At 42.6% G+C, this 26,057-nt stretch overlaps 1 protein-coding gene across 1 annotated transcript; it reads left to right on the top strand.

Moving 5' to 3' along the window:
• Positions 1 to 26,003, top strand: mybpc2b (myosin binding protein Cb). The gene is made up of 29 exons (XM_069664018.1): positions 1 to 75; positions 6,828 to 6,845; positions 8,336 to 8,356; positions 14,847 to 14,915; positions 15,021 to 15,169; positions 15,254 to 15,371; positions 15,483 to 15,531; positions 15,735 to 15,794; positions 15,882 to 16,051; positions 16,254 to 16,386; positions 16,954 to 17,078; positions 17,181 to 17,286; positions 18,444 to 18,610; positions 18,811 to 18,976; positions 19,073 to 19,179; positions 19,274 to 19,303; positions 19,406 to 19,548; positions 21,042 to 21,201; positions 21,282 to 21,386; positions 21,472 to 21,660; positions 21,749 to 21,883; positions 22,073 to 22,240; positions 23,657 to 23,745; positions 24,274 to 24,469; positions 24,643 to 24,782; positions 24,921 to 25,080; positions 25,253 to 25,389; positions 25,565 to 25,751; positions 25,865 to 26,003. The coding sequence occupies exons 1-29, from the start codon at positions 54 to 56 to the stop codon at positions 25,888 to 25,890; spliced, it is 3,345 nt and encodes a 1,114-aa protein (XP_069520119.1). The 5' UTR covers positions 1 to 53; the 3' UTR covers positions 25,891 to 26,003.
• The last annotated feature ends 54 nt before the right edge of the window (positions 26,004 to 26,057 follow it).

The raw sequence follows: 26,057 nt of genomic DNA, 5'->3' as shown, positions 1-26,057 counted from the left end.
AGCACCACAAGCCCCCAGTCTGACTGCAGCAAAGAGGAGACACAGGAATAACCATGCCCGTGCCGGTCCCTGCAGGTATGCAGATACTTTTTGTGAAAGCATAATTTATTTGTAATTACTCTGGAAACGGGGGATGAAGTGAAAATGTTGATGCTAAAATTTGTTGCCTTGTTTGGAGTTTTTTGTGAGGTATATTTAGTTGCACTGGATATCTTATACTTTATATCTGAGGATGTGGCAGGAACTATGTGATGTGTCATTTTTGGATTTTGTGGTTTGAAATATTTAGTCCTGTTTTTTAATATAATGTACTTTTATTATGCAAAGTGTTAATATAATAATAAGAGTGAAAAATAATCTCTTGGTAAAAGCATGAAGCCTTCTGTTATAGGACATAAAAACATAAAATATTTTAAATCGGAAATTCGGTTAATTTAATGTTGGGTGGGCTCGGGCTGGGTATAGGGATGGGGTTGGGGTTAGGTGGGGCATTTGGGGGTTAGCTTAACCCCATGTGACCTAAAATAGTTGTTTACTGGAACTGAGGACAACATTAATATCAGATGACCTCATCGCACTCTGCAAATTAAATGCACAAGTAAGGAAATGTTAAATTTTCAATCAAATATTACAAGTAATTGTTTTTACACAGCTTGACAAAGCGTATAATTAAAAAAAAATATATCCACCACACGATGTAGCATTAGAGATTTGCCTCTAATAGCATTTACATCATAGCTAAACCGCTCAGATGATGTACATTTTCTCTCTTTACCTCCTTGTTGTCACCTGCCCATCCAAGATACATCAAAGGTCATAAATAACGCCACGGCCAGAGTTGTGCCGTGACGTCACCGGGGTCAGTATGTTAATGACATCAGCTCAAAGAGCACCATATTGTTGACTTAACTGGCAAACGGCCAGAAGGAAATGTGGGGACAGCAACTGCAGCATGTTCAGGTTTAATACTGCTGCAGCTAAATGTGTTGTACTTATGGGGGGTCGGCTCGTGTTTCATGCTCGCTACTGTACCCAAAAAAGAACGCAGTAATCACTTTAAATACAGTATCCGTGATAATTTGGTTTATTGTGTGTTTTCTTTATTTTAATCTGGATTACGACATGGACGTTTTTTATGCTTTTTGGTGTCTTAATCCAAAATGCATTATAGATAAAAAAAAACATCAAAAGAAGTGTTTCTAGTAACAGACAAAAAATCTACATAAATCTTGCTGTGATCTTTTATGTCCCTTTAAAAATGGCGTTTTCCTCGACTAAGTGCTTCTTTCTCGTCCGTTGTCCTTCAACTTCCAGGAGCCACCCGTCCTCACCTTTGACCCCGGGTGGCTCTTAATCAGTGAACTGCCTGAAACCTTAGATAAGAGCCTGTCATAGCGGACGGTTCAGTCAGATGCATCGTGTTTTACAGGCCAAGGCTGTGGGAAGAGTGTTGAGCCTTTCAAACCCTCCATCTAATTCCGACAGCGACCGTGCAGTGACAGTAAACGTTATCGGCTTCGTCGGCCTTGTTAGCACATTACCCCTAATTCTACTGTACGCTGTTTGAGTCCTTTTTCCTGCAGCTGCTTCTGTGCTAATCTTTTATACAGATCTGAGCAAGGCACTTTTTATTTTGGATCCGAGAAACATAACCAGGCTCTACTTCTAATCACAGCCACATAATTTATCCAGCGTGGATAGGATTCATCTCTGCTTGCTACGTGTCTGCGCCACCCGACGCTCTGTCTCTCTGAGCCAAACTCCTCTGCACAGCTTTCAGTATGAGGGTCAGATAACCTGCCAGTGTTAAAGTAAAAGTCTACTCGATGTTCTTTCGCAATACTCAGTACTGTAAAATACATTTTAACTTTCAATGTAGCACTACTTTTCCCCCACATCAATAATTATTTCTGTATTTACACCAGAGATGAGTTTGAGTTAATACGGTGTCTGTGCTGCTCCACCGAGCAGCCAGATCCCGCCCTCAGCTAACAGCTAAAAATACTCCGCAATAACCCCTGACCTTTCCCCACTTCATTTTTTTTCCTCATAAGATCATAGAGTTTCACACACGCGAGCGTATCAGGTTCCGCTGTAACCCTCCTGCAGTCCCGGCTAAGATAAATCATTACGTAATCCCACTTTCATCCAGAACGTTCCCTCGTGGTCAGCAGGCCTGATGATCCCTCCTGAATGTGATGTCGCTCCAAAGTAGTCAATCAACCACATCGCGACAGTTTCCTACTCAGTGGTTGGAAGTGATGCTATGATTTATGGTTGGAAGTTACTTTTCTTACAGTATCAAGGCAAGTTGAGCCAAAACTGGCAGTGCCCTAAAACAGAAAGCATGACATGAAATGATGCAATGATGAATAATCTCTATTAATACAAACAATCTAACATCCAACATGTACAAAATAAAAGCCCCACCATGGAAAACTAACATCTGTCAGGAACCTTCTATCACTTCCAGACTGTTCGGCAGGTCTTTTGTTTACTTAAGTTACTCAAGTAATAATTGTTGAATATTGATCAGACTTATATCAAATTTGGGGCGCTGGTTTAGTTCAGTTGGTAGAGCAAGCGCCCCATGAAGGTTACAGTCCTCAACGCACTGATCCACACATACACTAGAGAGTTTAAGCAGCGACGGTTGAAGGGACGGCTACGGTATTAAAAAAAGAAAAGTTCCACTTTACGCACTTCCTGTCGTTGTAGCCCAACTGTCTCCTACGGGAGAAAGACTGGTTTGCTGTAGTCAATACAACGTCAGAGTGTAAGCAGGTAATACCCGCTAATTTGACCGTTTTTACTGTTCGTTATGGACATGTCATCTGTTGCAAGCAGCAGTCAGGAACAAATCGATCCTTAGGGACGTTAGATTTTTGGCTGACCGCCAGGGTCAGTATGTATGTGACTGACTGACTGACTGACTGACTGAGTGATGGTACTTTCAGATCCGTAGTGAGAGAGAGTTGCGACATAAAATGGCGCATATTGGAGCATATTGGACCTCCATTGACGCGACTCTCTGTCTATACGGCTCTGGATACTTTGTTCGGGGAGTAGGCGGGGCTGCTCCTCCGCTGCTCGTCTGCTGTCCTCACCTACGTCTGCAGCGTGCACCTGCTATCAAACACCTTGTCATCGACCTCTTAAGGACAGTCCTTGTAACACATTGCCCACAAAAGCGCACATTGACCTGATGCGGTCATCCACATGCTAGGTTTCCAGCTAGTCTTGTTTCCACTACGGCGACCTGTTGGAATGTTTCACGGTCGCTGTCCCTACTGTCTATCTACAGCTGTACTATCATAACATATAAGCCAAAATAAATAATCTAAAAAATAAAAAAATACATCGACTTTAAGTGTGGAAATATCTCAATTAGAAAAAGTAAGGATTGGGCCTTTAAATTATTTACAGCTCTGTCATTTTACAAGCTGCACTAGATATGAGGCAGCTTTGTACTACAAGTAAATAAGTTAACATAAATTTTTAATCCAAATAATCCTGGAGCTTAACATTCTAATTAGGACGTAGCCTTATGTAACCACATAACCACAGCTTCTTCATCAAAAGTAAGACAGGAGCGCATATAAAATATACGTTTTTAATCCAACCCTCCTCGGAAATGTCTTCAACTTTCATCTCATTAATTAGACCTAAAAACCTCAACTGAAAACCCTGAGAAGTTCATATATCAATCAAATAAAAAGAGTTTCTGGTATTCAGAGCACACATGGGGGGGATAATAGAAGCTACAAATTAATAAATCAAAGTTCTGAACGTTGGTTTCATCACTTAAAAAGTCCACATGGATTGAGACAACTCTGTAACGTGATATACGTAGAGAAATGACACTTATACCTGTGTTTGCTTAAAGCATATCCAGCATGCATTAAACGATGCGGCTGAGATATCTTCATTAACTGCGTTGCATGCCGTGAAGGGACACCCGAGGGTCCTTTAGGGTTGCTCAGGCCAGGCCACCTAATATCTTTGTTTTTGTCTGAGTCATTACAGGCCACCGTTAATCAAGCTGTCAGTGATAAACATGGAGGTAAACAAACAGTGAGGTGGAGACCTGCAGTACCTGAAGTGGCCACGAAAAACATATTCATTAGACCTCCAGAAATAGACTTAAGGTAACTGAGGACAAAGATGTTTGGTATAAAGCACGATAGACGGCTTCTTTACATGAAAGGAAGGAGGAAAGAGAAAGAAATACACACACACAAAAAGTGACACTCAAGAGGCATAGCTATTAATCATCCATCTACCATCACTCTGCCAAGTTTGCAAATCTCTGAAACCACAGAGAGTCTCTGAGGGGAACATTTAAACTGTGAGGAACAGCTGCTCAGAAGTTCATTACCCCGCTTTATCACAAACTTGTTGAAGATGATCAAGATTCTCACCCCCGAGGGGGTTGACTTAGCAGATGCCGATGCAGATTTACGCTCAACGCAGGTGTTAAACCCTCTCACAGGGTGTAGGAGGCTCTTACACCAGGTTTAGAGGGTGTAGGGAGTACCGTTTACAAATGTTAACTTTATGTACTCACAACATTACATGCTTTGTTCCTACTCGGATTTTAGGGCTCACAGACACATTTTAGCTGTTGTGTGGGAAGTCATATTGGGTAAATGTAGCAGCTGTAGCATTGACTACAGCTCCTATGAGATAGCAGGTGTTAGCATCCGTGTTAGCCCAGTCTACTGCTCATAAAAGGCTAAAGGATTGAAAACATTACGCACGTTTTACAGCAAATAGAGAGAAGATAGTCTTGATTACAATAACACACATGTGACCCCGACATAATTGAACCTATTTAATGACAAACCTTAACTGAAGTGAGGTCAAGTCACCCCCCGACTATTCAAGGAAACACTTTTCAACATGAGAGAACGTGGCTCGACTTCAGGAAGGTCACTAGACACCGTCCCTGGCCTTTACAAACTCACTGCAGTGACCCCCCCGAGAGACGCTCTCTTAAGAAGCTGGGTACATTATCTGCCTCTATTTCTGAAGAGAATTTTCCTTTTACCAGATTTAGGCCTCAACAATAACACCCCCAGCTCTCCATGCGCCACAAATTGACTGTCTGTCATCATCTAAGGCTCCAGTTTGACCAAAGGAACATCTCTTGCCAATAAGTAAAGACGGTGTGTTAAATTTCACTAGTATCACTTTCAAAGATTGGAGCCAGGGGTTACTCCGCCTAATGGAAACTTCATAGGTGGCTATTTCATAGCATCCTCTTGCCTGACAGGGAGTGCTTCAGATTTATGTTTCAGGATTACTAGCTTCACTGTGAAATCAAAATATGAGAATCCAGCATCTTGAATAAGCATTATATGTAAATCCCTCAGACATGATTTAGATCTGGTGCAAGATCATCACCCAAAATTATGTTGTACACTTGTAATTGTAGCCTGTATTTAATATTATATTATATGGATTATATTTAAGAATTAAACTTGTACTTTGGCCATAGACTGTATATAGGAAGTGGAAGTATTTACTGCGACATGTCTGTGAATGTTCTCAGTCATCCCGGTCACGGTAATTCGAAGCTTAATCCTAAAGGGCAACTGGACTTGGTCGAAGTTTTTGAAGACGTTTCACTTCTCATCTCATCATTTGAAGAAGCCTTTTGGACGAGAGGTGAAACGTCTCCAAGAACTTCAACCATGGCCAGTTGCCCTTTAGGATTAAGCTTTGAATACTGTGACATCACCACTTTGGTTTGCCTTCACCGTCTGGTGTTTTGGAACCAGAAGTGACCATATTTGGACAAGTGGGAGGAAACCAGAAAGGTCAAGTTCAGTGACTCAAATTAAGTGACGCCTTGCAAACAGCTAGCGGCGCCCAACTGTCACTCAAACAGCCACGCCTTAAACAATGCATAGCTCAAACTCAAAATCATTTGAACAGCAACTAATGCAAGGATGCGTAAAAAAAAAAAAAAAAAAGAGTATAAGAAAACATATTTTGTGCCATTCTGTAAATTTCTGCTGTAAAGTTGGACATTTTTAATATGGGACCCTATGGGGACTGACTCTCTTTTAGGGCCAGCCTCAAGTGGCCATTCCAGGAACTGCACCTTTTGGCACTTCCTTTTTTTGCTTGTCTTGAACTTGAAACAGATAAACACTATTGTAGTAGATAAACAGAAAGTAGAAACTTTGTGGCTTTTAATTAAATTGTGTTTTATGTTATGTAACTTTATTTATTTTTACATATTGTTTTATTCTATTGTTGTTGATTATCTTGTGTTTTACTCCTACCTAAGATCTAGCTTTTTAGCCTGGTTTTTAATCACATTTGATTTTTATCAAAAGTAACATTATTCATTTACTTATTTATTTTACATTTAGCGCTATTTTAGCAATTTAAAAAAAAAAGTTTTATTCTATTTTATTATTCCTGATTATCTTTTAGTGTTTTATTAGCTCATTTATGTTTTTCTTCCTTTCTATTTTATTTTCTTATTTTGCTATCTAGAATTTAAACACTTTTATTCCACCTCCTGTGTATCCTAATTACAAGTACACGACAGCTCTTCCTCGGTTTGTCAGTTTCCTGTGTCCTGAGTCCATTTTTTATTACGTTGTTTTTGTGGGGTGTGGGGATTGTATTGTTTTTATTGATTCTCTGTTTTTGTGAAGCACTTTGTGTTACATTACTGTTGTATGAAAAGTGCTATAAAGTCTGACTGATTGATTGATTGAAACGATATGTTTTTGACGTGTCTTAATGTGCACAATTACAATATGTGATCCGTGCTTCTCATCATCTCCTTATTCTCTTTCTCTCTGCAGCTAAACCGGAGGGGGAGGGTAAGTCAGCTGCTCCACAGCGTATGCCTATTGACCTTTTGTGTGCCTTACATTATCACACAGACTTGATTATAGCTCTCACATTTTCACTTTTGCACACGTATCAATTCAAAGTGCTTGTGTCAGGTGAACACAGGCTCTGACTCCTGAGGCTGTGAATCCAACACGCACCTTTTCTTCATGTATGAGCTTTATTTTATATCCGGATTATTTTATCCTTGTATGCTCATTGAGAATATGTTACACTGTGTATGATCAGATTACAGAAGCTGTTGACTCAACTGTCTTCAGATGATGTAAAAACAAAGCCGGCAGAATGGGAAACATGCTTTGGTTTTTACAAGCCATAGCTGAGTGTGGTCATGTTATACTGGTCTGCATTTTCTGTTTTACACACTGATAAAATGTATTAGCTCAGCTGCTGTAGTGAGTCCGTTTACTATGCTAACAAAAGTCCACTAATTTTAGCCCCAGAGGAGCCAGCTGAGGAGGGTGAGGACATCGATTTCCTTTTTCTTCTGTCTTTTCTTGTGACTTTGAGTGATTCAGTGCATTCGCACAGGGTTAATATGTGACATGGAGTGGGCCTGAGCCGAACTGAGTGTCGAAGAAATGCATTTGAACTAATCAGTCAGGGTAATTATCTGAATAATACATAACAAGTGGTATTGCTATTATAGATAATAAGTAAAGCAATTATTGAGTCAAGAAGATAGGCCTATAAGTGAATCACATCATGAGGCAACATAAAGCTGCTGAAGGGGGATAATGTAATTAGTATGCCACTTTGATTCAGCCTGTTTGCATTTCTTAGCTAGCCTACAGCATGCGTCACGTGTTAGCAGAAAGCACATCTCCCATGTGTGGAAACAGATTTAATTACCTCAGTGATGATCTAATGTTAGAAATGAGGGGAGTGATGTCATACATGCATGTATGTTCTGTGTATGAAGGCATCATGTGACTCCACTTCTTTCTGTTTCGTTGTTGTGTGTTGATGACTGGTCTGATGGGATTTAATGTTCTTGTTTCAGTCAGTTCATTTGGAGTTTTTTTAGCATGTTGGAATTTACGCATATGTATAAACAGACAAGACAAGGTGAAGCAGCAACCGGATGCATTTTATACATCTGTGCACTCACGGCGACCTTTGGGTCGCATTTCATTGCAGGCATGTGAAACGTGAGAGAAGGTGTTCTCTGTTTATGTGTTTTTGGGTTGAGTTTTCCTGGAGATGTTTGCTGTTTGCGTCCCAAATCGAATGTTGTCCAGGTCTCATCATCTTTCTGATTTGTAATCACTTAACCGACTTAACTTTTTGCAGCGAAACCGCAGCCAGCAGAACAAGCTGGTAGGCCCCCCCTTAGCGTCCGCAAAATAACACACACTTTCTATTAAGTTTCTCCTCAGCGTCCTCAATTATGACTGAGTGTAGTGAATATTTACAGTAAATATTGGGACTCAGGCTAATTTATATTCATCTTCCTTAGATGCACCCCCAGCAGACGGAGGTAAGACAGAATCCTGCACATTGAAATTGTGGGTGCTGTTTATAATCCAACATATGTATTCATATAAGAGTGCATACATGTGCAACACTGTGTGGAAATTATGTCTGCATGACTCTGGTGTATCGCATTGGTGTCAGGCGACCTGTGTAACATTTAGTAATGTACTTTTGTTCAACACAAAAATACATGATCTGCTAAATGAATAAATATGGTAGTTATAAAGTCAGTTGTGATGCTGCAATGACGAAGATTATAAAACAATATGTTGTATTTCAGTATTGGACTGATTTACGGTACTTAAACTCTGTCTATGTGTTATGTGTGAATCTATGAGGCGACATTTGTGTCTTTGTTAGGCGGTCACAGAACGTCTAAAAGCAAAACTTTCAAAAAATTCAAAAAATAGATTTAAGGGATGCTGGTTTGGCTCAGTGGGCGGAGTGGACGCCCCATGCACAGAGGCTACTGTCCTCGACGCATCGGTCACAGATTCGACTCCCGTCCTCGGCCCTTTGCTCTAGTCGTCCCCCGCTCTCTTCTCCCATGATTCCTGTGTGTCTCAGCTTTCCTATCAATAAAGACAACAATGCCCCCCCTCCTCCTTAAAAAATCTTTAAAAAAAAAAAAAGATTTGAGAACTTGAGAAAAAGTTTTCTAGTTGTTAAGCTAAATTTTGTGGGCGGAGTCTACGGCCACTTCTATTGGTCACAAACAGAGGGACACAGTGGCATCATCCATTGCAACATTTCCGTTCACAATGAAAACTTTTTATTTGCACTAAAACATTTTTGCTATTACAATTTTTTTTTCTTTCAACAGCATATTTTGCAATGATCTGATTGCGTAATATTGACACAAATGTAACCTCATAAATTTAACCTTGCTTTGGTAGAACGGTTTGTGCATCATGGTCAGTTTTGTAATTTACACTTGTACTGTCAATTGTATGCAAGCACACATTGTATCTTTAGTTCTGGTTTGTGACATGTCTACTGTATGTATTTCTACGTGTTGTATTTCTATAATTTTGTCATGAAGTAAAGTCAAACATGTCAATACAGCTTGTGAATGCTAGGTGAATAGTTCTTCGTTAAATGTGATGCTGCATGGTGCCTCTGTTTTTATGTTTGTTTATTGGTCAGTGTTGCAACCATACGTCACCTTTGTGTTCAACAAAATACTGTGTCCCAGCTGCTTAGTTAAGTTTGCTTCCTTGTCTGCAACAGATTCAGATGTTGAAGGGGATGGTAAGAAAAAGAGCAACATTTATACTGACGATCATTTACTTTTGCCCCTCCAAAAGTATGGTTTGGGTGTTGGTATTATGTGCTAAACACGGTGTCACATAATATATGAAGTGTTAAGTGGACCTGGGTCTATTTTAATATTTGAAATTATTTAGAATACTTCAGTTTGGACTGAATCTTCACAAGTCAAAGTTTTCATAGCTGTATGCATGTTTTATTTGGCTAGACACTTTGGTGAAGTTCACCGGGCTCCGCAGTGCCATAAATGCTGCAACAAAAGTTGTAATGTAATATGAGTTATCGATGTTCTGAAACCATTTTTTCCTTTCCGAATCGATTCTGCTACCTCGACTTGAGTACCGGCCTATACAAAGTACCCCTCCAATACTAGTGCAATAAATATTCATAATATTGGTAGAAAACACGGATTCTGGCGTTCTGTCAATTGTCACCAAAAATGACCTGAAATCAGTGGATTTTTTGGCCTACTTGGATCGCTGCGTTGGCTAGTATTCTCTCCAATGCCCAATACTGCACCTTAGGAAGTATCTGAGGCTGATACCAGTATCGTAATGGGAACAACTCTAGTAGAAGTATGTAGGGTGGCCCTGTTTGCTTCAGCCTTTATATCTTACAAATACCATGAAAGTCGTTTCTAAAACCCTCCTCAGAGCTTGAAACGTCTTGGAGCTTCCCTCAGAAGCCTAAAACACAACAGATCCTTGGCTGTGTCAAAGAGAAATCAAAGATCTGACCAGCATGGTCTCATTCATTGGTGAAAACTGCTGGTAAGCGTTGAAACTACCAGACAGGTCACAGACAAATTGTGCTGATTATGTCCTTTCAGCAATCCAGAGCTTTTTTCCTCCACATGAGGAAGTGCTGCTCTTCCTATCGTGACCTATGATGCCAGCTCTCCTCTATCTCTGTCCCTCTGGCAATTCAAACAATGAGCGTGGAAACAGCTGTGGTTCATGTGAAAGAGTAATCGTAGAACAAGCCTGCTAGCATACCGGGTGTCATCTGATGTGATGACACTTTTATTGTTGGTCCTGCACTTAACATCATGCCGTAGCCAAGTAGGAAACTCAAAGGACAGCTCGTGCAGTGAAACCATCCAAGATATAGTCTCCAAACTGCACAAATTCTGAACACTGCGTCATGTCCTATTCTTTATCCAAGGCCCAAAGGCCTGTGGGTGGTCCCCGAACCAAACAATGGATGTATATCACAGCCATGCAGTGTGACTCATAAATCATCTGTCTGAAAGATGTTGGGCTTGCACCACGACTCGAGTTTAACAAGTGAAATTCAAGAGGCGTGACTCACGTAGCAAAGCTGTCCCAATCTGCCACGGTCTTTCAAGGGCACAGCTCCGGGAGCGATACATTGGACGTCTACTCTGTCCGGACTGATTAGGAGGAGATTGGATGGAGAAGGGTTATGGAAGTGCCAAGACTTCAGGGAGCGAAAGGCAGCTAATGCCTGCGGTGCCCTTGAAATGTTCTGTATGTGAATTGTCCCATACCTGCTGTGCTTAAGGGCGGACTCTGATGTTAACGATATTTTTTTATTCCCACTTGGACACCTGAGTAAGGCTTAAGTAGAGATGGTACTGAGACGGCCATAAGCTTCTGGCGAGTGCTTCTAATCACATGTTGAAAACCTTTTTACTGAGAAAGGCCCAATCATCCATCATGGCTGCCTTCTTTCTCAAGGCATTTTGCCAGTTTGGCAAGATATGGATGGTGGGCTTCGGGGTATCCAAAAGGTGACATGGCTACTTTGTGTTCTAACAACAAGGTTGCTATCTTGGGTAAGCTGCCTTGAAATATGGCCGCTCAGCCAAGTTAGGGGTCAAGCAGCCAGGGTGAGGATATTAAATGTTAAGTTTAGTTACATGTCATCTCCATAAATTCCTTGGCGAATGGCTCCTGTGACGTTGGTCTTATATCAAGGCTTCTAACTGTACTGGATGATGGGCAGTAAAGCTTAGCGTTAGCTGTGACACATATTGTGGAAGGACAGAGGGGCAGAGCATGACTCGGGGAAATTTTGAGCATGCAGCAGAGAAGAAAAGAGGCGCAGGAAGTACAAACAACATACAAGAGCTCATTTTTCTTAAGCACCATCCATGCTACTTTAGCGAAATGCTAATTTTACACCGTGAAGGGATTTACTCCAACCATAGCTGGCTGGTAGCATGGTTAGCTAGCTATGCTAATCCAGAGAGAGCAGCTGAGTAAAGTTCAGAGGGAAACCTGAGGAGATAAACTTTTCTTTGGTCAGGATTCAACGTAGTTCAGATGGCAGGTCATACATATCCGATTTTAGTGGTGGGAACAGGTTTATAGAAAGGCTAGTCGCTTTTACCTCAGTTTTATGAGAGCATACTTTTTCTGTTAGCAACACTGGAGAGGGGTTTGAGGCGTGGGGAGGGGACAGAAGAAAGTTCAGCCATTTTTTCATGATTAATGGCAGACTCTTAGAGAGATTAAATGTGCAGCCCTCGGATGAACAAAATCATGCTAACATTGCATCCTGTTGCTGAGCAGAGTTTGTGAATGTAAGCTACCGTTCAGAATCACAAACACATTTTTACTTTATACACAGAAACCATTGATTTTGGTTTGACTTCTCTTGTCTCTCGTTGTTTGATTCCCAGTCCCTGACCCCAGAGGGGGAATCGCACCGCAATGATTTTTCCATCAGCGTGTCTATTAGTAGAATATCTGTGTGGGAAGAGCTTATAATATCAAGGCTGTTTAAAGCCATACCCCTGGGTTATACAGTGTATGTGGGGGGGATTATCATCACTTGGCCAGCTGCACACAGTTTTGGGGCACTTACACCAGCATTGCTAATGAGCGTTACCAGGAAGCTACTGCCAAAATCAATACTCCAAACAAAACATAATACACAAAGTGTCTTTTTTTTTTTTTAGTCACACTTTAATGGATTATTCAGCCCTGCGGTGTACATGCTCTGTGTGGGGTAAAGTAATGAGTCCTTTGTGACATGCAGCCTTGTAAGATCAGTCCAAAAGAAGTAATCAAGGTAATTTTAATTCCTCCCTAGTTTGGTGATTAAAAGCGCAGTAATCAACACATTTGATTACTTTCTGTTTTGATTGATAACAGTCATGGTCTTACTTCCTCGTGTAAAACCCTGTTTGATTGCATTTCCCCGTGTGGTCTATTAATGACGTAATGACTACAGAATAATAATGATTCTGTAATTGCTGGTGTCTTGTTTTACCTCATGAGTTGACACAGACTTATGGTACAGTATAACAGCAGTAGTTATACTTCCATATGTTAAACCAGATATTTGTTTTTCCTAGCCAACGAAAACGCTGGTGGTCCGGGTAAGGGCGAGCTGAAGCCACAGTGCAGGACTGTGTCTGTGTAGAGCATGCTAATGTGATGAATTGAAGATGAATGCATCCTATGTGTTGTTTTATGTGATCTTTTATATCAAAGGGACTTGCATCCTATGGTCTGTCTTATTAGCTGCTAATGCTAATGTAAAGTATGCATTTTGATATGGGTAGAAAGTGCTGACGTGTGGAGGTCAACAGGTGCACTTTTATACTTAGCACCGTCAGCGCTCATTACCACATTCTGGACCTCCTGATTGATAAGTATACTTTGTTGAGCGATTATGTATCATTGCTAGCTTGGATACATGAGGCATCCACATCGCTCTCTTGTCCTTGAATGTGTTTTGAGCTGAGAATATGGAGTGTTTTCCTTGTCAGGTGACTTTGTGTTCTATTATTAAACAGTGTCTGCTGTAATTATGTTGCTACTGTACAGATCATAGACTGTATAAAAAGATGGACGACCGCTCCCTAAAAGTGAAGCCAAACCCTCTCTATCGCCCCCTGCTAACTGGCTGCAGTATAGCTCATAAAGCCCACGTCCTCCATGTTAACAGATGGGACATGAGTCAAACTATAAAATCAAAATACACGTCAAATACATTTGCTCCGGATTAGCAGAGTGGAGGAGGAACAGTGAGAGGAGACGTAACTAAAACAATCACTACAGTCATTAAAGTTTCCATTTCTGTGAACGTCTGCTTCAGACCAACACAAGAAGCTGCTCTGCTGTTAAACACTCTATGAGATGGCAGCGCCCGTCATGGGGAGTATTTTGGCTTCAATGTTGTACAATCGTCCATCGTGTCGTCCATCTTTATATACAGTCATTGGTACATAGAGAAAAAAAAACTTAAGAACAGAGGTCAAATATGTAACTTTTGATTATGAGCCTGAATGAAAGAAAATGTCATTATGCATAAAGTAAAGCAAACTCTCTTTAAAAAATCTAGTTTTATGCACTTTTTAAAGTCCCCATGAAATCAGAATAGATAAAAAACATGTTGATAACTCATCGTCCACTAGAGGGAGTGTACTTATTTTGTGTCCAATGGAAAGCTTTCCTGAATTTACTGACCCTTCCCCATGAGCCCATGATGCACAGGACCTACAAGCTAGCCGCTAGCTAGCAGTTATGGATCATAACTGTTTTCGTTTTAATGTTCTCACATTCAACGCTTTAGGTTACTGTTAAAAACAGTTAAGACGATTCAATACCTAACCTGGAAACGTGCGGACTCAAATAGTAATCTGCTAGTCATTTCATGGGAACTTTAACCTTTGACAAACCATAAAACAGTAGCGCACAGCTAGTGCTTGCTAGTATTGACAGAATCATAAAGAACTCTTTACAAAAATGTTGTCAGAGGAAGTTTAAGAAATACCTCTGGTGTAAGACTTCTGAGGTTAAGTCAAGATAGAAGATGACCTATTGTGCTTAATCATTTGTCGTTTTTCGCTAGTTTTTTAAACAAAATATGCTTTTATTAAACATTTGGTAAGGTTAGCTTACTGCTAATGTTAAGGAAATAAATGTACTATTGTTTTATGTCAGTATGTTGTTTGCAGAAACAGTCGCCATACTTCTTCCATTTTTCATGGACATTACAAGTGCATAATAGTCATTTAGCATTTCTTCTGTTACACAATATACTGTATGTTCTGTGTCAGGCTGTTCGCAGATGTGTTTTCCTGTTAAAAACTGTCTGAGCATCTCATTTTGTCCCTTGCACTTTCGTCTGTTGCTCCCTCTGGATGTTGTCAGTGCCATTTACGGGCTCTTGTATGTGATTTTCAGTGCTTGTCACAGCGAAATCTCTCAAAACTGGAACTGTAAACAAGTTTTTCTCCTTCTGTTCAGAGGCTGGATCCACTAATCTCACCGGGCTCTTCTTGGAGAAGCCACCGGAAAATGTCATCGCTGTTGCAGGTTTGAAAGCAAATTAATGGAGTAAGAATTTTCAAGAGAGAAAATGTAGCGTTCCCTGATCTGTAACCTGATCACATGATGTTAATTGTTGTTTATGAATGGCAGGCGCGGATATCGCCTTCATTGCCAGGGTCGATTCAACCACCCTGACAAGGAAACCCACCATGAAATGGCTGAAGGGCAAGTGGATGGACCTCGGCAGCAAAGCTGGAAAACACATGCAGTTCAAAGAAACTTATGACAGAGAAACTAAGGTGTGTTACACAGGGACACTGTGTGATCATAGCTCGTTTGTAAGAATTAATTTGTAAGTATTAAGTGATATTTTCTCCCCTCAGATCTACACTTATGAGATGAAGGTCATCAAAGTGGTCGCTGGAGATGCTGGAGGCTACAGGTGTGAGGTGACAGCGAAAGACAAGTGTGACAGCTGCACCTTTGAGATCTCTGTCGAGGGTGAGTGAAAACAGACTCTGGCCTGCAGGGACGGCTGCAGATTCCACACGCGCTGATGTTTTGATCTGATCCAGCGCTAATGTGCGTCCTCTGCAACTTCTCTCGTTACAGCTGCACAGCAGGAGGATCAGGCAGATATTTTGTCTGCCTTCAAGAGAGCGTAAGTTCACTCTGGGGTTAGCATTTCAGCCCGTCTCTGTGGCCTACATGCTAATTCACCAGAGGGAAAATGCATATGTTGACTATTTATAATGAGCACAGGTGGTATATGACAGTATACTACATTTAATGTAATGCAATGTCAGGAGATATGCCCGCTCTTGGTTTCACTGCATGCTGGCATCTCTGTTTCCGAACACACAGGGATGCAGGAGAGGACGAGGGAGATCTCGATTTCAGCGCTCTGCTGAAAGCCACCAAGAAGTAAGAGCATAGCAGGTTTAACGGTTTCCTTTCCTTATTGTTTCTCCTTTCCTATGTCTACACTAATCCCTTTTCCATGACTGACAGGAAGAAGAAACCTCAGAAAGAGGAGCCACCAATCGACGTGTGGGAATTGCTTAAGAGTGCCCATCCCAGCGAGTACGAGAAAATCGCCTTTGAGTACGGCATCACCGACCTGAGGGGCATGCTGAAGCGTCTGAAGAAGATGAAGGTTGTTGAGCCCAAGCACAGCGAGGGTAAGTCGGGTCAAAGGAGAAGAAGTAGAGGGGCATGTGAGGTATGTAGGAAAGGTATCAGAAGGTGAGGTCTTACCTCAGGGGACGTGGAGAGGGAGAGACAGCAGGGGAGGGGAGAAGTAACCGAGAAGATGTGCAGCATGAAACCAGACACAGGAAACAGCTGATGGGTTGCTCATTCTTATTTTTTCCCTCTCCACAGCTTTCCTGAAGAAGCTTGAATCTTGCTACTCGGTGGAAAAGGGGAAGAAGATCGTCCTGAGATGTGAGGTGGTTGATCCTGACGTCCAGGTCAAATGGTTGAAGAACGGCCAGGAGATCAAACCCTCAGCCAAGTACATGCTTTAAAGCATAAGCACATGCACACACACACATTTATTATTACCCACATCAGACCGTTTTCAGTGTCTTTATCACTACACTAAGATGTTAGCTTAATTAGACTGTAGTCTGAGGCTTCCCCATCAGACATAGATGGACTTAATGGGGAGTGTTTTAAAAATATCCAGCTAAAATTATCCGAGTCGCAAAGTCATACTCTGAGACTATGCTGCCATCAACACGTTTTATTTTAGGCCAGTCATAAGGAGCCTCCCAGAGGGCTGAGCAAGTCAGCCTGCCAAGACATCTTAAGCCTCATGTAAACCAGTGCAGGTCCCCTCCAGCACAAAAAACTCTCATTTTAAAGTTTAAATGTGGGGAAATGATGGCTCAGGTGAAGAATGTAATGCTCTAACTGGGTCTATTTTTATATAAAATCCAGTCTTTCTTACATAATAATCAGCAAAGTTGAATTTTACATAAAAGACACATTTCTAGTTTTTTTTCAACATCTTGATATTAGAGACACTTGGCGCTCTGTTTGACCTGCAGTCTGTCACTTTAATCCGTCACTTTCCAAGGTATGTCATGGAGGCCAACGGGAACGTCAGAACACTTACCATCAATAAGACGTCCCTGGCCGACGATGCTGCGTATGAGTGTGTGGTTGGCGAGGACAAGTGTTTCACAGAGGTGTTTGTCAAAGGTGCATCATCTTTATTTTGACAGTTCATCACATTATGCAACATTATAGACCTGATTTTTGAGACCTTGTGGCGCTAACGCTGCCGGATTCTGCTCTGCGCAGAACCCCCCGTGACCATCACCAAGCTGATGGATGACTATCACGTGGTCGTCGGAGAGAGAGTGGAGTTTGAGATTGAGGTGTCGGAGGAGGGCGCCCACGTCATGTGGTCAGTATGTGAGGAGTTTGGCAAATTTATGCTGTGGCTTTTATTCCATGCCGGCAATATATATACATTTATTTATTTTTTCTTTTTCACAAATATATATTTTTATTGTGGTTTTGAAAGTATAAATAAATGTTAAAAGAGAGAATAAACAAATATAAGTTAGCATTTTTAGCTATGGTGGCTCTGAGAGCTAGCTAGCTAAGAGAACAACCAAATACCCCAACCTCTTTGAATGAGCAGGGTAACTGTCACTCATTTTTTAATTTGGCGAAGCAGAGGCTCACAATCCTGGAAAAAAGTTTAATTACAATCAATACGCCGCCAGTTGTCAATAACTTACCATCTCCATCATAGAGGTAGGGGAGGTTTGACACAAGGAAGCAGGAATATAGCACGCTAGCTAGCTGTTTGATCAACAATAAATTCGCTAAATTCAGAGGCCGAGGGTATTATTCATCTGGAAAAGTCGGCTCAAAGCAGGACATGTGACTGGGTTCAGCAGCCTCGCATGTACAGAACATGTTTGTCACTTACGTCAGAGGTAAGACGAGAAGCAGGGGGGGACCTCAGTCAGAGCTCACCTTGTGTGCATGTTCTGGGTTAGGTTAAGCGGGGCCAAACCTGACACGTAAACCACCTCACTACTGTATACCCTGTCGTCAATATGGCCCCGGAGGATGTGTTAGCTAAGAGGTGGCTACGTTTCCTGCTAACCCGACTTCACTTGGCGCCCCTTCCTGCACCACTCCTGCCAGCATTCTTACTGCGTCTATTAGACTACAAATTAGACAAGTGTTAGCTAGCTAGCGTGCTATTTCCCAACAGAATGGGAAGTTATTTGTGAAGGACTATGAGGTGACAGATGTAAAGTCTGCAAAGGAATCCCTATAGTATCAGCCTGAACGCTTCACAGGCCCTTTAAATCGGCCTTATTTGATAAACTGATCATATATCGGGAATCTTAAATAGTTACATCCTCATGAATGCTGCTTTGTCAAATTAATGAACGTGTTTTCTTAATTTGCTCTTAAAAGTCCTTTGAGCTCTCAGGGCCACAATAGTTAGAAGTAATCAATGATATGCAAAATGAGGCATGAAAACCCACAAAGGTTATGTATCATAACGTAAAGAAAGCTTGTTTTCATGTCCTGATAAAGGTACTTTGAGGATCAAGAGCTTCACAAAGACAAAGACTCAAAGTTTCGCTTTAAGAAGGACGGAAAGAAGCACACGCTCATCATCCAGGAGGCTACGCTGGACGACATTGGAATGTACCATGCGTGGACAAACGGGGGGCATACCAAAGGAGAGCTGGAGGTGGAAGGTATCACTGGAAAATACTTATTTCTAATTCATGTTTTACTAAATTTTGTGTTTCAAACTTAACTTATTGTGTTAAAGTATCTTTAATAGCGTACAGGCTGTATTTTATAGACATTTACTACATTCAATCTGGGTTTCCTGTGTCCTCTGTCCCTACACTTTCACAAACTCTTCTTCTGTGGTTTCCAATGTCTCTCTCAGAGAAGGAACTGGAGGTGCTGCAGGACATTGCTGATCTAACGGTCAGGGCGACAGATCAGGCCATGTTCAAGTGCGAGGTGTCGGATGACAAGGTGACAGGAAAGTGGTTCAAAGATGGAGTGGAGGTCGTGGCAAGCGATCGCATCAAAATGAGCCACATCGGAAGGTACGAGGATTTATGAATGGATTCAAAATGTATTCTGGGTTTATCTAAATAGTCTTTAATTGATGATGTTACCCCGACGTCTTATGCTCGTTTCAGGTTTCATCGGCTGACGATCGACAACGTGAAGCCGGAGGATGCCGGAGACTACACGTTTGTCCCCGACGGATACGCTCTGTCACTTTCTGCCAAACTCAACTTCCTGGGTGAGAGAGACAGAATGATTACAAGGATGCCACCATGCATTAATCATGAGCAGCCTGCGTAACATTGTCAACTCCTTTTTGTCTCCTAAAACAGAAATCAAGATCGACTATGTGCCGAGACAAGGTAGGTAGATTCAAATCACCTCACTTCACATATAATTAAGACGTCTTGTTTATTTTTCACATCCTAATTCTACTATCTCTGTGGCTGTTGTTCATTAACCAGATCCTCCAAAGATCCACCTGGACACCACCGGAAACATGGTGTCCCAAAACACCATCATTGTGGTGGCCGGCAACAAGCTGCGTCTGGATGTGGAGATCTCAGGAGAGCCAGCACCCACCGTGGTTTGGTCGAAAGGAGATCAAGTAAGGATGAAAAATGTTCGGGTCAGAATTGATCCAAAGGGTTTTCCCAGAGGAAGTTAAGGGAAGAGAGAGTCCCTTTTTTTCCTCAGTGCCACATCAGTATCTGATTTTCCCTGAGGCCTCTCTGTTCAGTCGCAGTGCAGCTCTGGGGAAGCTTTAGGGTGAACATGCACTCTGCTTCTGCTCGCTCATTGTTCACATAGAGTCTTTGCATGTGCCCTGGTTAATGAAAATATACAACTGTAATATGTCACTCTCCTCATATGTTATCAGACCAATAAATGGCCATCAGTTATCACTTCCATAACGATGCTTAAGACAGGAGAGAACTGCACCAGTCAGGAGGTGCATACTCATGTGTTCTTATTTATACCTGTGCAGCGACAGGTGGAAAGATTCCTTACCTTCATTAATTAATCTTAGCAGCTACTTTAGATTTAGTCTTTAGAGTTTTAGTCAACGGAAACTCAAAACATTTTAATTAAAGTCGTCACGTTTTAGTCATTACTTTTAGTCAAAACATTTTCTCTCTTGAGAAAATACGACCTCCCCTCCAGTCTCCCTCCTCTCGTTTTTACCTGTTTGCTTCAGGTAAAATTAACACTTTCATTTCAGCAGATCATCCATACAGTAAAACAAAGATGAGGACACACCATCAAAAGCATCATCGGTTTTCATTTAAACAGTCTGGCCGAAGCAGGCGGCCGACGATCGCTCCTTTTTGTGCGAAAGAAGCTTCAAGTACGAGTAAAACGCCCCTTTTTCTGCGAGCGTGCACAGAGCCTGACGCAGAGAGCCTGAGTAAACAGAGAAAGCTCACAACCACCTACATGACACCCCTTATCAGAGCCGTCACGGGGGAAGCGGCGAGAGGCGTGACATGCATGCGCATAGAGTAAATCACGGTCACACGCACATAGATATTCCTACCTCTACTGCACGTGTGATCTTGGTAATATAATACAGCATCATCACGCTGGAAGCATTGACAAATGTGTCCTCGCAGTGACTTATTAAATTCTCCCTTGTTTAAAATTATTTTCCTTTTCTCAGCACCTTGTGTTTACAAAATGTGTCGCGCTCTCGTGCGGCCGACGTTGTTTCCCCTTCTCCTTCGTTCCTTGCAGTGAGCAGAGAGATGGAGCACACGCAACGTAATGACACAATTTCGAGATGAAAAAGGTTTTTGAGTATACAAAATGGAATTGACAAACATGAATAGGATATTATACATAGTAAAAAGCCCGGGTTGCCAGGTCTGTTTTCCCGCAGAATTGGGCAACTTACGAATTGTTGCTGCGGACCCTGTGAGACGCCCTTTAGAGGCGTGAGGCCCTGTGCGGTTGCACACTTCGCACAGCCCATGCGACGGTTCTGCCCCTTATCATCCAACCGGGATACTTGTGATTGCATCGCTTGTAGACGCCGCTCTCGAATCTCTCGTGCAAAGTTTCCCCTCACGGTGCTCAGAGCTGTCATTTCCTGTCTGTTAGCCAGTCTCAAACACTGAGGGGCGCGTGAGGGTGGAGGCCAGGAAAGACCTGAGCTGCTTCGTCATTGAGGGGGCCGAGAGGGAGGATGAGGGCAACTACACCATCTGTGTGACCAACCCTGCCGGAGAGGACAAGGCGGTGATCTTTGTGAAGATTGTGGGTGAGTGAAGAGCAGCGAGTGTATGGTTAACATTTAATCCACTTAATGCATTTTGTTTTACTAACTGTGATCTTTCCCAGACGTGCCTGACCCCCCTGAGAACGTCAAATGCACAGGGGTGGGAGAGGACACCGCCTCCATCATCTGGGACCCTCCCAAGTTTGATGGCGGCGCCAAACTCAAAGGTGATTGTGGATTTTGACTCGACCTTATCATATTTAATGATATAGAAATATGGAATAAATCATACGCCGACACTGTTTTCTTTAGGCTACCTCATGGAGAGGAAGAAGAAAGGTTCCTCCAGATGGACGAAGCTCAACTTTGACGTGTACGAAGCGACTACATATGAAGCAAAGAGAATGATTGAGGGCGTTTTCTACGAGATGAGGGTGTTCGCCATCAACAGCATCGGCATGTCTCCGCCAAGCATCACCTCCAAGCCCTTTATGCCTATCGGTACGTCTCACAGCCATGTTTCATTCCTTCTTAGCCCCTCTTTGTGCATCACCCATCCTGAGATCTCGTCTCTTTCTGTCACCCTCAGCCCCGACCAGCGAGCCGACGCGCTTGTCGGTGCACGACGTGACGGACAGCACATGCAGCCTGAAGTGGCTCGCCCCCGAGAAGATCGGCGCCGGAGGCCTGGATGGTTACGTTATTGAATACTGCAAGGAAGGAGGTGATAAGACTTCAACATTCATGGACAATTTAACAACAACCCCCCCTTACATAATAAATTATTTAATAGCTGGAGTTAATCAGTTTCAAACATGGCCGCTTGGCTCGTAGACTTAATAAGATAATTAGTGTAAAAACAGATAATTTACGATGAATATGTGTCAAGTAATTGAAATCCCTTTCATCGCAGACACTGAGTGGGTGGTGGCAAACCAGGAACTGTGCGAGAGGCAGGGCTTTGTGGTGCGCGGCCTCCCCGTGGGTGAGAAGATCAACTTCAGGGTGGTGGCGGTGAACATCGCTGGACGCAGTCCTCCTGCGCTGCTGTCACAGCCCGTCACCATCCGGGAGATCACTGGTGAGTCAGGCGGGATTTACTGACACTTGTAAATATATTTCACAGATTATATATCAGAATCAGTCGGGGCATTTTAACGTTCAGGGTTGACTGATGCTCATTTTAGTTTATGTTGATGGATGCTTAAAAGAGCTGCACGATATTGGAAAAAACTAACATTGCGATATTGTAAAAGAAATACAGGAAATTATATCAGATAAGCTCTGTGTTTTCATGATCATATAAACAGTAAACAATCATACTTTTTATTACTTGGGACTTTCGTCTAACAAAACAAACCACACCTGGCTCAGACTCTGACACCCGCATGAAAAAGTAGAGAGAGTTCAGTCACAGCGACACGTTTATTTATAAAATAAATACAAATAGACTTATGGGCTGCACCTGTCTTACTTCTACAGTATGTCATCCACCATTTCTAATGGTGTGTTCAAATGTGTGTGTAATTAGCGGGATCAGACGGTGACAGTTTATGAAACGAAAGCTCACGTCTCACACGACCTCAGACTGCAGTTTTTTCCGGGTTCAAGTAAACACTCCGCGGCACGTGTGCTCCGTGAATGCTCCGTTTATGTAGCATTAAAGTGGATATCCAGACAGTGCTGCATGTGTGACGTCCACGGTTGGCTCCGGTTGTAACTCTAGATTTTCCTCGCTGACGGTCGCTTTCCTTTTTAGACTGTTTGCCTTCATCTGAGCGTCGAATTTGTTTCTTTTTCTTTGGATTTTCACTTATTGTTGAAGTTGTATCTGTAGTCATCGATCTTTTCTTTGTTTGTTCAGCCATAGTAGATTACTGTTTACTCACAACACCTGCAGAGACAGGAAAAGCAGCCGCTTAGCTCCGCCTACGCTCTCTGGCAGACCAACCACTGCTGGCTGATGGAAAACGCGTCACTAACTGGGCCCAGTCTGTAATACTGCAAGTACAAAGGCTTCAGTGGGCCATAGGCTCAATCACCATTGTGTTACCTCATTCGGCGATAGATAGTGACTTAACAGACGTTTATTTAAATGAAAATCTTCCAGATTATCACTTTAACCAGCACCGGGGTGCCGGGAGACAGTCTCACTTATAAGCCACCTCACATAACGGAGCGTCTGCCTCAATCATCCCGTTGACATTATCTGCGACGGCAGCAGCGTCGCGTGCTTGTTTACAGTTTACAGGCAGGTGACACACACAGTGTGCTGCACACGTCTGGTCTCTGTGTGCTCTGGTGAAGAGCTGCACTAATGTGATATCAGACGGACTTTTCCCATGGAGCAGCAGCTGGACGTGCTTCACAATCAAATGCCCTGTGATGTGACTACTACACATGCGCACATTACAATTGCGATACATGTCACCCTGCTGCTTAATACTGTTGCAGTGTAATACAGTGTGTTTTAATAAGATGTCTTTTCCTGCTGTAGAACATCCTAAGATCCGCCTCCCTCGCGACCTGAGAACAAAGTACATCAGGAAAGTAGGAGAGAAGATTAACCTGGTCATCCCCTTCCAGGTGAGGAACAACCTGTTCTGTATTCTGCTTTAAATACTGCCTCAATGTGTTCACAAATATGTAGTGTAACAATAAATAAACATGGGGAAAATACTGGTTTAAACGGTTTTAAAGAGCTGGAAGAACAAGAACAAGAAATATAGGGATTATATATCATGAAGGGAAACACATTTAAGTGTGTTCAGGTGTTTGGGAGTGCTCCTGCATATGTGAAAAGCAGCTTTTTGTGGCTCCAGAGGGAGCTGCAGTGAATAAAAAGGGCTGTTTCTTTGGTTCTGCTGCACCGATTTTGATATTTCTTTTTACTACCATCGTTAGTTCAGTGGTTTTAGAGGTGCTTAATGGGTGGAGAATTCCTTTAAAGAGAAAAGCTGCTTTTTATTTGTCACAACATCATTATTTTATAGCAGGAGGGCTCTTTTTTTATGACCTACCTTACCTTAATATAAAACTCTGACAGCGCTAAGTCTCTTAGAAATATATTACCAGCAAATTCCTATTGTCGTGATCAATCGATCATTTTCACAGGGTAAGCCGCGCCCCATCGCCAACTGGTTCAAGGATGGTCAGCCCATTGACCCAAAGATGGTCAACGTCCGCAACTCCAACGTCGACACCATCCTCTTCATCCGCGCGGCAGAGAGAGAACACTCCGGAATGTACGAGCTGGTGCTCATGATAGAGAACATGGAGGACAGAGCCACCCTTCAGATCCAGATTATTGGTGAGCTCGTCGGGGTCTCGATTGAGACTTCTCACATTTACACTCTGAAAATTCCTTTGAGATTATTTAAGCTAAAGTAAAGAGCATGTTTTGAAGATGTAAAGAGGCAGAAACGTAAAATAGAACCACTCTGCTTTTGTTTTTGTGCTGATATTAATATTTAATCCATCCAGATAAGCCCGGCCCCCCTGTGAACGTGAGGATCACAGACGTCTGGGGCTTCAATGCAGCTCTGGAGTGGGAGCCGCCCAAGGATGACGGCAACTGTGAGATCTCTGGATACACCATCCAGAAGGCAGACATGAAGACTAAGGTGACACATCATTCCTTACAGTTACCTGACGCTCAGCGGCAAGACAGAGACACCGACACCTGGCTTATCCCAGATGCTAATCTAATTCTACTTACATCACCTTTACGTCTCTCTCTCTCTGTCTCTGTCTCTCTCCAGGAATGGTTCACTGTTTACGAGCACAACAGACGGACAAACTGCACAGCGTCAGATCTGATCATGGGCAACGAGTACATGTTCCGCATCTACAGCGAGAACCTGTGCGGCCTGAGCGAGGAGCCGCGCCTCAGCAAGAACACAGCCAAAATCGTCAAGTCAGGTGTGACAGAGTGTGTTAATGTTAAATACAGTTCAATGTGTGTGTGTGTGTGTGTGTGTGTGTGTGTGTGTGTGTGTGTTTTACTCTAGCGTTGGAGATGTGCCATATTTCTGCTCTGATTTATGAGGGTTGACTGACTTCTTCCTGCCCCCCTCCCACCCCTCCTCCATAGGCCTGGAGCTTAAACGGAACCCCTACAAGGAGAAGGACGTGTCCTGTGTGCCCAAGTTTACTCAGCCCCTGGTTGACAGATCCGTAGTGGCTGGCTACAGCACCGCCATCAGCTGCGCCGTCAAGGGCTACCCCAGGGTAAACATGCATGTAAAAGCAGCTTGTGGAGCGTGATTCATTGGAGGAGGCTGACAGTGCCGCTGGTCATGAGGAGATCATAGAGTAAAAGGGATGAATGCATGCGGATACAGATAGAGCAGTTTAAATGTACTTTATCGAACCCTTTGATTTATTCCACTAATACTTTTCGCAGCCAAAGATTATCTGGATGAAGAACAAGATGATCATTGGTGAAAATCCCAAGTTCTTGATGCAGAACAACCAGGGAGTGCTCACCCTCAACATTCGCAAGCCGAGCACCTTCGACGGAGGCAAATACTCCTGCATGGCCGTCAACGAGCTGGGCAAGGACGAGGTGGAGTGTAAGCTGGACGTCCGAAGTAAGCGCAGAGGGGAGGGAGGGAGTGCTATGAAGCTGAATCACTCTGTGTGGATACAAAAAGAGGTGCTTTGATTCGTACTTACGCTCATCTTCCGTCCTTTTATCCCACAGTTGCAGTAGAACCAGAAAACAAGTGAGGAACCGAACAGCAAAGAATGTGAAACCATATGAACCAAACGGTGAATGTCAGCATGTAGAGCGCACACTGTCATGAGTGAATCCAATAAAGTTTAGCCTTGCCTGTCATGAATTATTGTGTGTTTTGAATATATTTTATTTCTCTGTTAAAACACTTTTCATGTAC

This window comes from Semicossyphus pulcher, unplaced genomic scaffold (assembly GCF_022749685.1).
Source record: "Semicossyphus pulcher isolate SPU_LCO1_2020_fin unplaced genomic scaffold, fSemPul1.0.p SCAF_16, whole genome shotgun sequence".
NCBI lineage: Eukaryota > Metazoa > Chordata > Actinopteri > Labriformes > Labridae > Semicossyphus > Semicossyphus pulcher.
This window is presented reverse-complemented; position numbering and strand designations above follow the sequence as displayed.